The sequence below is a fragment of the Gopherus flavomarginatus genome, chromosome 6 (assembly GCF_025201925.1).
Source record: "Gopherus flavomarginatus isolate rGopFla2 chromosome 6, rGopFla2.mat.asm, whole genome shotgun sequence".
Taxonomy (NCBI): domain Eukaryota; kingdom Metazoa; phylum Chordata; order Testudines; family Testudinidae; genus Gopherus; species Gopherus flavomarginatus.
Window position 1 is genome coordinate 23,487,256 of NC_066622.1, and position 14,018 is coordinate 23,501,273.

Below are 14,018 nucleotides of genomic sequence, written 5' to 3' on the forward strand. Positions count from 1 at the left end.
TCGTTTCTTCGATACCCTATAAGAGCTGTCTCCTTGGGTTTTTCACTTATCCCTCATCTCTCCTCTCTCTCTGTGTTTGTCTTCTCTTTTCCTTTAAGTTGTTCCTGGTAGACATTCTGCAACTGCTCTCCTTATCTGGACTGCTCTTGTCAATCATTTCATTATTATTATTGTTTGTTACTTGTATTATTGTAGTATCTAGGCATCCCAGTCAGGGCTGTATTGTGCTAGGTGCTGCTCATGTATGCAATGAAAAGACAATTCCTGTCCTAAAGAACTTTATTGTGGCCACCTCCAGGATAAAGCTTAGATATCAAGAAGTTAAAGTGCTGTTTATACTTACAGCATTCTCTAAACAAACAGAAAAAAAGTGTGCATTTATCTCTGATTAAAATCTTATATAAAAATATCCTATACAGGTGTGGCCTTTGGACTCCTGGTTAGTTGCCTTTTGACCTTCTGTGATGCAAAGCTTGTGTAACAGGGACCTAATAAATTTAATCATTTAGATTTTTCCCAATAGTCAACCTAAACAGTTCTTCTTGTACCTTGGTGTTTACACCCTTCAGCTGTCATCTGGCCAACGTTTACATATTTATTTTTCTTACTCCTTCCCATGAAAGTTGTTGGTTTATATTTGATGCAATTATTTTTATTTAATAATTTCATATTTTGACTATGGTGCTGATGTTGGTTTCTTAAATAAACCTCAGCAGAAACCCTAGTGAGCCTTACATTTTAAGGGCTTCATATGTTTAAAAAAATTATCTAGAGGTGCTAAGAGATGCATAAGTATCACAGTTAGTGGCATATGTAATGTTTGCTTGCTTATAAAGTTTTTGAAAGAAACTGCAATAAAATGCCATTAAGGCTGCAACAGAAATTAGCAATTGTATAGACACTGCACATGAAGGCTGCAGTACAATCTTTATCTTTTGTCAGTGGGCTTAGATATTGTAGAACATATGATGTCAGATTAGCCACCATTCTCAAAGGCAAGATTCTGATCTCAGTTACCGTGGTTTAAATCTGGACTAACTGAGATTAAAATTTGGCCGAGAGTGTCTCTAGAGATCCATATTTACCTTGGAAGAGGATGAGCTAAAGCATATGGTGCGTCCACCATTACTTTAATGGTTATATGTCTTAAATATAATGATTGCTAATAATGTTAAAATCAGCCAAGAAGTTAAGGCTAATGGTTCATTCACATTCATTTGAACAGGTATCAGCAATGTAGGAAGAGTATGTGTGCAATAAAGCTTAGTACAAAACATCCTTTCATTACAGTTGTAAAAACAAACCAACCTCCCCCCTGCTGTGTGTGCTTCGAACTAGTGTTTTTTATTATTCAAATATTAACTAATTTAAAATATTTTTACCTCACTTAAAGTACTGAGACGTGTTCACATTCAGAACTATCTATCTGCATAATTTTTCTTATTATTAAATTTAAGCCATTTTGGTATGGAGTTTAGTGCCTCCAAGCCCCCTCCCATTCCCTCAAAAATGTGGTTTAATGCTATTTTATACTGTAATTAAAAACTGCTTAAAGGAGTAAAACAATTTCTCCAATAACAAAAACAGAAAATGCATTTGGAGGGATAACACATATGCTAAGCATGCCTCATGCCATTTTTTAAATGATTGAGATACTGTATGAGAAAATGCTGTGCTAACTACACTGCTATGATAATGATCCTGCTGTAGCTTAAAAGGAGTCTTCATGCAGTATTACAAGATGAAAAGCTTTGATAGGTTGAAAGTAGTCATTTATAACTGTTAATTTTTGCTGCTGCAATTCCCACCCACTCACTCACCCATGAATGATTTCCTATCCTGAGTTCATGGGAATTATAAACAAGGCTGTCTGTTTCCATGTGATGGCCTATGGTTAAGATTAAGCAAAAAAGTGGGGGTGGGAGGAGGAGAGAGAAAAGGAACAATTATGTCAATTTCTTATTCTTAATAAAAGTTTCAGGAAAATATTAGAAGCACTAGAAACTGGAATCCTGGGTACTGTAAATAATGATGCTAGATTTGTCACCTTAGTTTCTTTCAGCATTTTGTTATTCTTGAAAGACGTTTTGTAGATCACTGCAACTCTCTACTAGTTCAGCTTTCGACCTTTACCTTTTTAGATCGAGCTTTGCTATATTAAGGTCCATTGCACATGGCTTTCTAGTGCTTCATTTGCAACATGCGCCTCTGAAACAGCTTCTGAGTATGAGAGTGGCACTGATGCACATCTTTGTCTGTTTGCTGATCAGTTATGTGTATCGATATCCTAGCAGGAAAGAGATAGAAGGGTCCTGAATGTGTGTGTGGTATGGTCCAGAGCTGTCCAGCTTTCAGAACCCTTTCTGAAAACCAGTTTAGTCAACAATGGGAATCTTCACTTAGTAATATTATCACAAGTTCTAAATATTAATAAAAATTGGAGGAAAAATGAGGCCATGAGAACTCTAGATAAATTTAAACTCAAAGTGAATTACATTCCTCTTAGTGAAGGAGTGGGGATGTGGGAAATCTGCCTGTATTTGTTCAGCTGTTGGAGAGATCTGAAGTGCACGTACTGTACATGCTTTAATTCAAGGCAGAATGACAATATACTGTGGTGTTTTCATCAATTCCCTCAGCGTCAGAAAAGTCTATAAATCACGTGACTTTAAAAAATTGTTTTAATGTGTTTAGAATGGATTAAAATGACCATTTGGCAGTTTGAATGTTAATATTCTTGGAAAAGCACTTCCTTCTATGCCAAGTTTTGGACACCAGCAGAAGAGGACGACGAAGCTCAGCTCTCACTGATTAAAGAGCAGAGTGTTTCCTAAATCTCCCTCTTGTTCTGAAGTATCCTGTTAATTCAGATATTCCTGCACACCAGTCAAAAACTATTATCCAGTGTTGTTATAGAGCACCGAAAATTATGTAACCATAATGTTTGTCAAATCATGTCACTCATTCAGCTTCCCTTCCTCTGGTTTTTTGCTTCTTAACATCCAAACACAAAACTGTTATTGTCAGCTTGTGGAAGAGGGAACGAAGAGGATTACTGTTCCAGCAGGAGTTATTTCTTCATCATCTTTTCATTCTTTTATGTTTTTTTCAGTGAATCCTGCGCACCCCTCTTTTGGCTGATGCTTCCCAGAATGTTTATCCATAAAGCTCCAAAGGAGATCTTGAAAAGGGAAAATTAACCTCTTTGAAGGATCGCAGTTTATCCCTGTCACAGTTGTAATAGTTTTTGGCCATCACTGATAGAATATTTTCACTGGTTTATTTGCTGGTGTTCTCCCTTCACACTTGCATTGAGCTTCTTTTACTCATTTTATAAACTAAGACAAAAAATTTCAAACCTGGGTATCTAAAGTTAGGCTTCTAAATCCATACTTAATTACCTATATAAAAATGGTTTGATTTTCAAAGGTGCTGAGCGCACGTGCAGCTCCCTTGATATCACTCTTTAAATGTCCCAAGCCAGTATTTTTATTTCAAACCTTTAAAGATGTCACGAGGGGAAGGTGGTAGATATTTTTTCTGTTCTTTTAAATGAGTACTGTCAAGTATTTCTGAACTTTCCATTTGTTTGTGCACACTTAGGAGCGTGAAACATTTCTTTCCTTAGTGGTTTTGTTCTGTGATATTTAAATTTAATTTTACTACTTTGTTTTTACTGTGATTCTTATGGAGTCTAGACCATTGTGACTTCATTTTCTTCTTTATGCAACAGCACCCTTAAAAATGTTAAAATAGCTCTGCAAAGAGAGTTTCAGCTCTTTGGTTTTGTCTTCAAACAAATAATGAAACATAGATTACAATCGAAAGAGGATACTGAGAAGTAATCATGTTAGTAATTATGGAAAGATCTAATGAAGACTCAGTATTAATACTCCTGCAGTAAAATGTGTTTACCTTTGCAAAAGCATGAAATGTCTAACCCTGTTGCCCTCACTGTGGTGCGTGACCCAATGTAAACAGTGTATATATGATCTCATTGTAGCATATTAATCTCAGTTTACAGTGTGTTACTGAATTAGTTGAGATATGTCTTATGTTTGTGCTACAGCAACTATCAGTTCTATAACAAATATATTGCCCAAGTCCTTAATGTGAGACTGTCACTATGGAGCAAAAGATAAACTTTTTAGTCCAACAACCTTGGATTTCTTTGTGTAGCTATTTTTTGTGTAACTATACTGTATCTTGCAATTCCTTGAGTTTTCAAATGGCATTGAACAAAAACATGCTTTCTGTTTTCACCTTGCCTTCATGTTTTATTTGTGTGAGTGTATGTATCGATTCATTATGGACAATGTTTACAGAAACACACTTTAGAAAGAGGGTCTCTAACTCTTTCATACTGGTATGATATTGACATTGACTTCTCTTCCAGGTGCTCAGATTATTGATTTGATGATGCTCGTCATAGATGTGACAAAAGGGATGCAGACTCAGTCAGCAGAGTGCTTGGTGATTGGACAGATCGCCTGCCAGAAGATGGTAGTAGTTCTGAACAAAATAGACCTCTTTCCAGAGGGGAAGAGACAAGCTGCCATTGAGAAGATGACGAAGAAAATGCAGAAGACTCTGGAAAATACAAAGTAAGTTACCAAAGATGTTGTTCTAATGTAAGAAAACTTATTGTACATCCACATACTTCTCAAAGATGCTTTGACATACACCTTGGTTAGATCAAACATAGGCATAAAGAGATCTCGTGTATGGGTGCATAGAGAAGGATAGCGGTGTGTGTGTCCCCGCTCCCGCTCCTCCCCCCCCCCCCCGAAATTAAAACCCTATCTTAAATTTTGCATCTGACCCCAGAGCAAGATTTTTTAAAGTGACTTTTGGTTGCTGTGATTTTTGGTGCCCAGTTTGAGACAACTCCAGAGGGTGGTTGCTCAGGTGCCTAGCATTAAAAATATGTCAACTAGCTATGATCAAATACAACTGTTTCTATCTACACTAGGTGCTTAGAGATATTTTAAAATGTGCCATTTAACGTGTTAGTTGACACACCTCAGTTTTTCAGTGTAGACAAGAACTTTGTGAGTTCTGTGCTGTTCTTTTGGGTTAATTTGCTGCACTTCCCCTGCTGTGTGCTCCAGCTGCTCACTGTGGTCATTAAAGATCTCATGGTGGCTGCTTTGTTCCTAAGGCCATGTCAACAATAAGGGGACTATAGCAGCATAGCTAATGTGCTGTAGCTATGCTGGCCTAACCCCATAGTGTCTACATTGCCACTTTCAGCGCTAAAACTTTAGTTGTTTAAGGGTGTGAAAAAAAACACACCTCCCTGAGCAGCAAAAGTTTTAGCGCAGAAAAGCACCTGTATAGACAGTGTTTTATCTCTGGGAGCCATGCCTCCGGTGATAAAGCTACCACCCCTTTTAAGGTGGTTATATTTTTGTCACTGGGAGAGCTCTCCCTCGACGATAAAGCATGACTACACTGCCCACATCACAGCACTGCTGCAGCTGTGCTGTAATGTGAGCAGTGTAGACATACCCTTAGACTACAATGACAAAAGGGATTTTTCTGTTGCTGTAGGAACACAACCTTTGAGCAAACATGCCAAACTCAGAAAAAAGCACAGAAATTGGGCTTGTTTTTGGCTTAATTGACTTGCGAGTTGCTTGTGGGCTAGTTTTTGCTTTGTAGCTTGTTGCTTGTTGTAGCTTGTTGCATCTTTTTTTTATTGGCTCCCGGCAAGCAGGGGCAAGGTGGGGAGAGAGCTGGGGGTGCACAGTGGGCCCACCCACAGTCCCAGACTGCACGCCAGCAGGGTCTAGTCACAGAATGTTGGAGTTCTTAGGGATTGGCTTGTTTTGACCTTGTTTTGAAATGAGTTTAGCTTGATTTTTGGTTTATTGTGAAAGTGGGGGTGCCTATTTAGCGCGTGAAAGTTGGCAACGATGCCTTTGAGTGATGGTAGCTATATTGATGGACGCATTCATCTGTTGACCTAGCTGCATCTACAATGGGGTCAGGTCAGCATAACTACGTTGCTCAGATGTGTGGATTTTTCACACCCCTGAGCACCATAAACTACCTTGCCCTAAATTTTAATTGTAGAGTTGTCTTCAGTGTAATGCTATAAGAAACAAACCAGAATTAAGATAGTTAATCAGTTTAAAGGCTGTCTTTGAATTCAGCTCAGATAAAACAACAGAGGTAAAATCTCCTGGTTTAAAAAAAAGATCTGCCTTTTGGCTTATGGGGTTGTAACACCTTCTGCACTCCAGGGAATCTTGTCAGCTGCAGAGAGAGGGAGGAGACGTTAGGGTCTTTCCTGACTTGAAGGTGAGAAGTGTGATTGGTCTTAATGGGAAAAAACTGTGTGATGGATGGCTTAAATGAGAATATGGAAGAATATGTGTTTGAGATTGGGATTATCAGTTTGGTACAATAAAAATAATACTTTTGAATTAAGTAATATGTGTTGAGTGTTTTTGAGCTCCTCGAATACCAGTGTAGCCTCTCAACTCTCCTAGGGGCAAGGCTGCAAGGTACTATCTCCTTTTTATAGATAAGGAAATTGAAGCACAGATGGGTGAAGTGTTTTGTCCAAAGTCATGCTATGGAAAGAATTCTGACTCATACTTACCTAGCTGCTAAATCACATTTGTTCCCTATGGCAAGCGTAAGAGCAGAAGTAGGTTGAGCATTTGAAGGTGAGGATTTTACCAGTGCTAGAGGAGCCAGCAGATCTTGGTTGTGTAAGTCATCTCATATTTAACTTATTTTTGATGGTAGGATAGTGTTCCCGCTCATCTGAGCAATCTGAAAATCTTACTTTTTATCAACTTCTCTGTTTTTTAGTCTGTTTCCTTTTGATCAGTACAGCATAGATGTCACTAGAATGAAGTTTCCTTTTGTGTACATAGTACAGAGACAAAATTCTGACTCTCCTTCATAGAGAGGAAACAAATATAAAGCAGCTTGTTTTCCCCTTCATGTAGACTGAGAAACTTTCCATTTTTATTACTTTTTATGGGTGCAGGTACCTGTAACTTGGTCTGAGATTGCTTCGCACTTTTCTAATCCTCATCTCTGATCACACCAAATATATATGAGGTTTTCTTAGCTGTGCCTTTTTGTTAATAAAATTAATTGATCAGATAAAATGATCACACTTGCATGGCTGTTGCATAAGAATTCAGATTTGTTATTCACAGCTAAAGTGGCCATCAGACTGCAAAAATGAACAACTTAAACATAAAGGTTTAATTTTATCTCATAGTTTTTCTACAATTTTATTTACTTGCTAGAAAGGTTGACCCACTGCACCTCTCTTATCTTGAAACAGAAATGCAAATAATATTTCAATTTTTACATATTTCTTATCTGAGAAACAGTTCTATTTGGTACAAATAAGTTAAATTTTGAGAAAGTAATGATTTATAATAGTTTATCTTTGCAAACTAATCAAATGCTAGCAAAATGACTAAATAAAGATTCATTTTATTTTCCTGAATGGAGATTATTACTCCTGCATGGCACTCTGGTCATAGGTTAAAGTTTGAGAACATACTGCAAATAAAGAGGAAAAAATACTTTTCTAGTATGAGGGTCAACACCTAATTGTCTGTGGAGTTTGATTGTGGTCAAACCTATATTAAGAAAGCGAAAATTATAAATATATTGAAAGAAGCTAGAGTGTCTTCTCACAGTACTTCCCTGTACTGCACGTATACCCTCTTAACCCAATCCTTTCTTAAGAGCTAGGGAACACAAATAGGCCTTGCAGAGCATACTCTGAAAGTTGGCTGATTTTATCAAACTAAGGGGGGACTGAGTTCTAGAGTGAAACTTCTTACCTGCAAATGCTCTCTCTCCATCCCCTTGCTATTTAAGAAAAGGTTTTCATAGCTGATCTCAACTGCTTTGGTTCCCCATGGATATAGGTGGTCTTTCATAATGTTTTAGTTGAAATCATTTGAACTACCGATCCCAGGGATGCTCATATATCAGATGTTTGTTGTCTTCCCCATGCATGCACAAAAAGATTCAATGTTCGGACATCAGATCTGTTGTTTGTGACCTGGGCTTGTCTTAAAGTGCCAGCCCCACTGTGCAGCAGACATACTTTATTTCCTGACAGCCTCTTTCCTATCATCAACTCTGTGCTATCAAACACAGGCAATTTAAGCTGGTTTTATGTTTCCAAATGACTCCTATTTATGGGATACCGCCGAGACCATTTGGCAGCCTGCCTTCTACCTCATGTACTCATCTGTAGTTCCTGAGGGAAACCTCAGTTACTAAAATATTGGTTCTGTCCATGCTATGGGTGAAGCCGTGTATCAACAACCAAATATAAAGTGTGGTTGCTAGTATGGTTTCAACTGTAGAGGGGACAGTGCTATAGACCCTAACAACAACATATTACAGCTCCTGCCACGTGACTTCAGTGCAATGGAGAAAGAGAATAGGGATGGTAAGACTAGTTCTATCATCCTTCTGCAGGTTTGGTGCTTTCAGAATTTGGCCTCATTTACAGTTGACAGTTTTGCAGATTGGCACCTAAAATCAATCAAAGCAAAAGTATTTCACATCAGAAAATCAAAATCGTGTTCTTTTTTTGCCTGGGTTCCTTGTCCACACAAGCCTTTCTCTTTGTTTGATGGAGACTAAAACACCTCTTGCAATAAGTTATTTGTGGTGGAGTAAAGTAGTTCTAATAGGGTCCCCTTATGTTTGAATGTATTTCTAAAAGCAGCATGCGACGCCTCTGGCTTATGTTACATGCGGTTTGTGTGGAAGGAATGAGACACCTGGTTCAGCACTAATTTGTTTATTGCCCAAAAGTGTTTGAATAAATATAATTGAATTTCCGAAAGCTTTATGGTTAATGGCTGGAATTCTCAGTGCACATTTTTTTCATCCTTTGTCCCTGGGAGCCTCAGGCTTGTGGCACATAAACAGAGAAAATACCTTGTATACTGGATTAGTGTTTGATAACTTCTGCTGAGGGAGCACATTTAGTGATCATTCTCTCTTTATCAGTGAGCTGTCATTCCCCCCTTAGTTCTTGCCTTTTGATATGAAAATCTGAAAGTTTAAGTTGGGAGAGGAGTAGAGCAAAAGGAATCCGATACACGCTGATTTTGTGACCTGTCTCTGTTGTACAGTAATTAAGTATTTATGAGAACTGAACACTTAGAGTACGTGAAGGTTTTTTCCTGCTTTTATCATCTTATTTTACTGGCCATTGTGACTGCGTAGGGGTTGTTATGGCTTTTTAAAAAGACTCTAGACTATTTAAGGTCCTAGTCCTTACAAAGGCAGGTTTTCATTTTGTTTCCTTTCAGAAGTTTTAAAAAAAAATTCATTGTCAAAATGAGTTATTAGATGAGATAAACCAATAGTTTGCATCTCACAAAAGATGTAATCTTACAGATTCTTTCAGCTGCTTAAAAAAAGACTATATAGTACAGGGCTGAAGAATAAAATTGGTTACAAAAGGAAGTCTTAAACTCCAGGATTGAATTGGATGACGTAGTGGTATTCTCTTATGTTTTTCTCACTGGAGATGCCTAAACAAGGTGCCTGTTAAACAACCACTCACCTCTTCTTTCTAATATGTTTTGATCACCAGTTAAATTGTTAACACTGTTGACATTTACATTATAATCATTAGGCTTCAGAGTTCACATCCCCTGATATGAGTAGAGGCAAATTACACTGTGGTTTCAGGGTGTCTATAGACTCAGTCAGATATCACATCACTGTTTTATATCTGATTTCACATTTTGAAGGTTGTCCTTGCAGTTATGACAGCTAGAGGATTTTTTTTTTTAAATGAAAGTTTACAATCTGGAGCACAAGATGGAAACCCTCCAGAAAAAAGGGTCCAGCTTACTGAGCCCTCTACAAGCTGGCCCAGTTGGACCCCTGCTTAAACTATAGCCTTCTGAGGCAAGCTGTAATCTTATTATTTATTCCCCAGGGAAGTCAGACCAGAAACTACAACAAAGAAAAATTAACAGTGTTAAAGGTTCAGTAGTAAATTCAGAGGCACAAATAGTACATTCTCAGAAGATGTCAATAATTCATTATTGTAGAACTAGATATATCAATATCCAAGGTAATTTCCTCATATGGATTGTCAGATGAGCTTTTATTATCATGTTCTACTTGTATGTGCAGCAGACTTGTGGTCTTATGGTGGGACGCTCTTTTTCTCTTTTAGGTTCCAAGGGTGTCCTATTGCTGCTGTTGCAGCTAAGCCAGGTGGACCAGAAGCCCCAGAGACTGTGAATCCACTAGGTGTTTCTGAACTAATTGAGGTACATGTAATGAAAAAGGAAAACACTGTAAAATATGGCCCAGTTTCTCAAGTTCTTTGGTGTTTCTGTAATAATATTTCATTCTAATGAATTCATGTGATATTAATGTGTGGAGTTCTAAGCACTTCTTTAGGAATCCATTCTAATTGAACAGACAAGTCAAGGCTGCTTGACCCAAAAGGTAAATTATTATATCAGATTTTTTCAGCAGCCCAGTGCCCATGAGTGAAGAACTGCCATAAAGAACTAACATGCTCATTCCCTACTAAGTAACTAGCCACATACTAAGAAACTAGTACCTTTCAGTGGTGGAAGATTTTTGTTGTGGGTAAGCAAAGAAGTTTCTTGTAAAATTGTGAGGGATTGTTACGAGTAGTGAGTAAAATTAGTTTTAAAATTCTGCCAAATCCATGGAGAGTATCTTTTTATAATTACAGAAACAACTAAATTGAAAAAAAAAACCATTAAGGTTGTAAACTCAATCATTCAAAAGTTAGGAAATTTGGACAATCTTAGTTTGGCTCCCTTCTGTGGATGCATTATGATACAGTCATTAGTTACACTGCTCTACAGCCAAAATGCTTCTGAAATAAATGTAGTCCAACTTTACTAATTCTGGGTCACTGAGAATGAAAATGATGCTTAAAATTGTTGATTGTCTCTAGTTTTCAAGATATGCTATTGGGTCAGTATATATGACCCTTGACTTGGGAATGACGGAGGATAAATGAGTTATAAAGGGAAGGGATCTCAATTTAAACCAGAAATGACTAAAATACATCTTTGACTGGATCTATGAATAAATCTATGACTGGGTTTGGACAGTACTTGCTTTTTAGGCAAAACAATGAATGATGCAATCTGAAGCTGGTATTGCGTCATACATGATATGAATTGCATCATATTATTCCTAGAAGTCATGGATGATGCAATCATAACGAAGCTTACATCAGTCTGCTGAACAAATTGCCCTATATCAGCTCTAGAACTCTTACAGTGTCGTGCTCTTATTTGTCAGTGTTTGGTTTTGCAAAGGGACACATTTCTGTTTAGCCAAAGTGAGCAGAGATGCCTCGTACTTGTGTGAACAGTGCAGATAACTTCTGCTATGTTTGTGGTGAAGTGACTTTTGCATCACAAAAGCGCAGTATAACCACTGTGGTTAAGAAAGCCTATCACCTTTATTTTGGCTGCAAAATTGGAGATCAGGACAAGAGGTGGGCCCCACACATAATGCTGCAACACTTGTGCAACAAATCTTCGCCAGTGGTTGAACAGGAAAAGGAAATCTGTGCCTTTTGCAGTGCCAATGATTTGGAGAGAGCCAACAGATCATACCAGCAATTGTTACTTCTGCATGGTGCCTCCAGTTGGGAAAGGTGTGTCAAAGAAGAAAAAGTGGACTGTGCATTATCCAAACATTCCATCAGCTATATGCCCAGTACCCTATGGAGAAGGACTGCCAGTTCCTGATGCACCAGAATCATTCTCACTTGAGTCAGACGAGGAAGAGGATGAAACTTGTGGTTCTGAACCATCAATGTCACAGGACCCACATTTTCTCCCATCCTCCTCCTCTGAACCACACCTCATAACACAAGGTGAACTGAATGACCTTGTCAGGGATTTGTAACTACCCAAGAGTAAGGCAGAGCTGTTGGGCTCCAGACTACAGCAGTGGAATCTCCTGGCAGGCTATCAGGGCAAATGGAGCCCATCAATGCTTGCAGACTATTGCTGGACAGTGACAAGAGATGCTCCATTTAATGAATACAAGAGACAAGTCAAGAAGCGCCGAGTAGACACTGAATAGGACTAAACTGTGTACATAATAGTTTTTTGTCTTTTGTTTCATAATAAATTTTATTTATATAACCCTTTTGCTGATTTTTAAAGTGTTACATAAACAGGACAGGTGAAATATTATCATGTAAAGCAACCATAAACACATGAAAAGACCTAGGTTTACAATTTATGATTAAAACTCTACTATCTATACAATATACATAGACATAAAATGTAAAAACTTAAATATCTTAGAAACAGTAGCCAATCAGTTGTTTTAATTGTCATATTTGAATTCAGCACATCAAAATACGTAATAAATATCACATTTTATCTCTGAAGCAGACGACTTCTCAAAAATTGTGGACCAGTGTTACATGATCAATTTTTTTTCCCCCATGAGCACTGCCTCATTCAGTGTGCAGGATGGATGGTACTCAGGTAATGAGCAGTATTTGAATATTTTATTTTCTCGTCATTGTTCAATGTGTGGCGTCTTATTTACTGGGCATTATTCAAACTTTGTTCTGACTACAGAATTATTCATTTCCTCATGGACTTTTCAAGGGCGCTCATCACTATAGCATTTCATTGCTTCACACACATTAATGATTTCATTTTCACAACACCCTTGTGAGATGAGGGAGTAGTATTATTCCCATGATATATATGGGGAGTTGAGGTTCAGAGAGATTAATTGTCTGCTGATTTTGGGTGCCCAATTTGAGATGCCTGTAACTGATTTTTCATAGTACTTAGTATTATATATAATTTCATATGTTCATAGCATTCCACTGAGTAGAGTTGCAGCTGTGAGTGTTCAGTACTTCTGCAAATCAGACTACTTTCCAACTTCTGCAACAAATGAGGTTGGGGTCAACAGCCTCCTTCACTACACCATGCTAATTCATTCCCACAGCATGGTCCTTCCTATGGCACTGACTTGAGGTAGGGATCCTGTTATAAAATAGTTGATCAGGCAATTAAACACTATATATAATGGATATGCAGAAGGGGGCTGAATTAAGGCTGCACAGAAAACCTTAGTTTTGTCATTTCCTAACTTTTGAGTGCTCGATTTTGCAACCTTAATAACATTTTTTAACATTACTTTTTGTGAACTTGCCCAGGTTTTAAAAAAAGGAAACTAAAAAACCCAAATTCCATTATATGGCGTCATATTGTCATCTACATAGGTCATCAGCAGTGTTTGGACCCCTTTGATCTGTCTCGCAGATCTCTGCCACTTGAGCTAATGGAGTGACTGATAGCAATAATAATAGGTTGTCGTCATCTTATGTGGACCAGCCCTGTGGAAATAAGGCACTCACTTTGCCAGTGGGTTTCCTGGCAATTTGCTGACAGCAGCAGGAATAGTGAGCCTTGGGAATCTTGAGTTCCTCCAACCCCTTTAACTTGTTCCTGTTTCTATCCTAGTCCTGTCTCTTCCTTTCCCCTTGCTCATTCCAGTCGTGTTCTCTTTGTGTTCCCAGGCTTAATTCCTCAGGCATGTCATCCTAGTTCCGGTCTCCTTGCCCGATTAGCCTTGGTCTCCCCCGCCAGGCTCTCTACAGAGAGTCCCAATCTCATCCTTCCCCAGTTTCTCTCTGGGTACGTCTACACTACGGGATTAGTCCGATTTTACATGAACTGGTTTTGTAAAAAAGATTGTATAAAGTGGAGTGCACGCGGCCACACTAAGCACATTAATTCGGCGGTGTGCGTCCATGGTCCAAGGCTAGCATCGATTTCCGGAGCATTGCACTGTGGGTAGCTATTCTGTAGCTATCCCATAGTTCCCGCAGTCTCCCCCGCCCCTTGGAATTCTGGGTTGAGATCCCAGTGGCTGATGGGGCAAAAATCATTGTCGCGGGTGGTTCTGGGTAAATGTCGTCAGTCATTCCTTCCTCCGGGAAAGCAACGGCAGACATTCATTTT

At 38.4% G+C, this 14,018-nt stretch overlaps 1 protein-coding gene across 1 annotated transcript in view; it reads left to right on the forward strand.

The window, feature by feature from the left end:
• Window positions 1-14,018, forward strand: part of EEFSEC (eukaryotic elongation factor, selenocysteine-tRNA specific) — a 197,578-nt gene that overhangs the window by 72,172 nt on the left and 111,388 nt on the right. Inside the window, exons 4-5 of the mRNA XM_050958545.1 lie at window positions 4,397-4,604; window positions 10,199-10,295. Of these exons, the coding sequence (XP_050814502.1) occupies window positions 4,397-4,604; window positions 10,199-10,295 (305 nt within the window). The remainder of the gene's footprint in view (window positions 1-4,396; window positions 4,605-10,198; window positions 10,296-14,018) is intronic.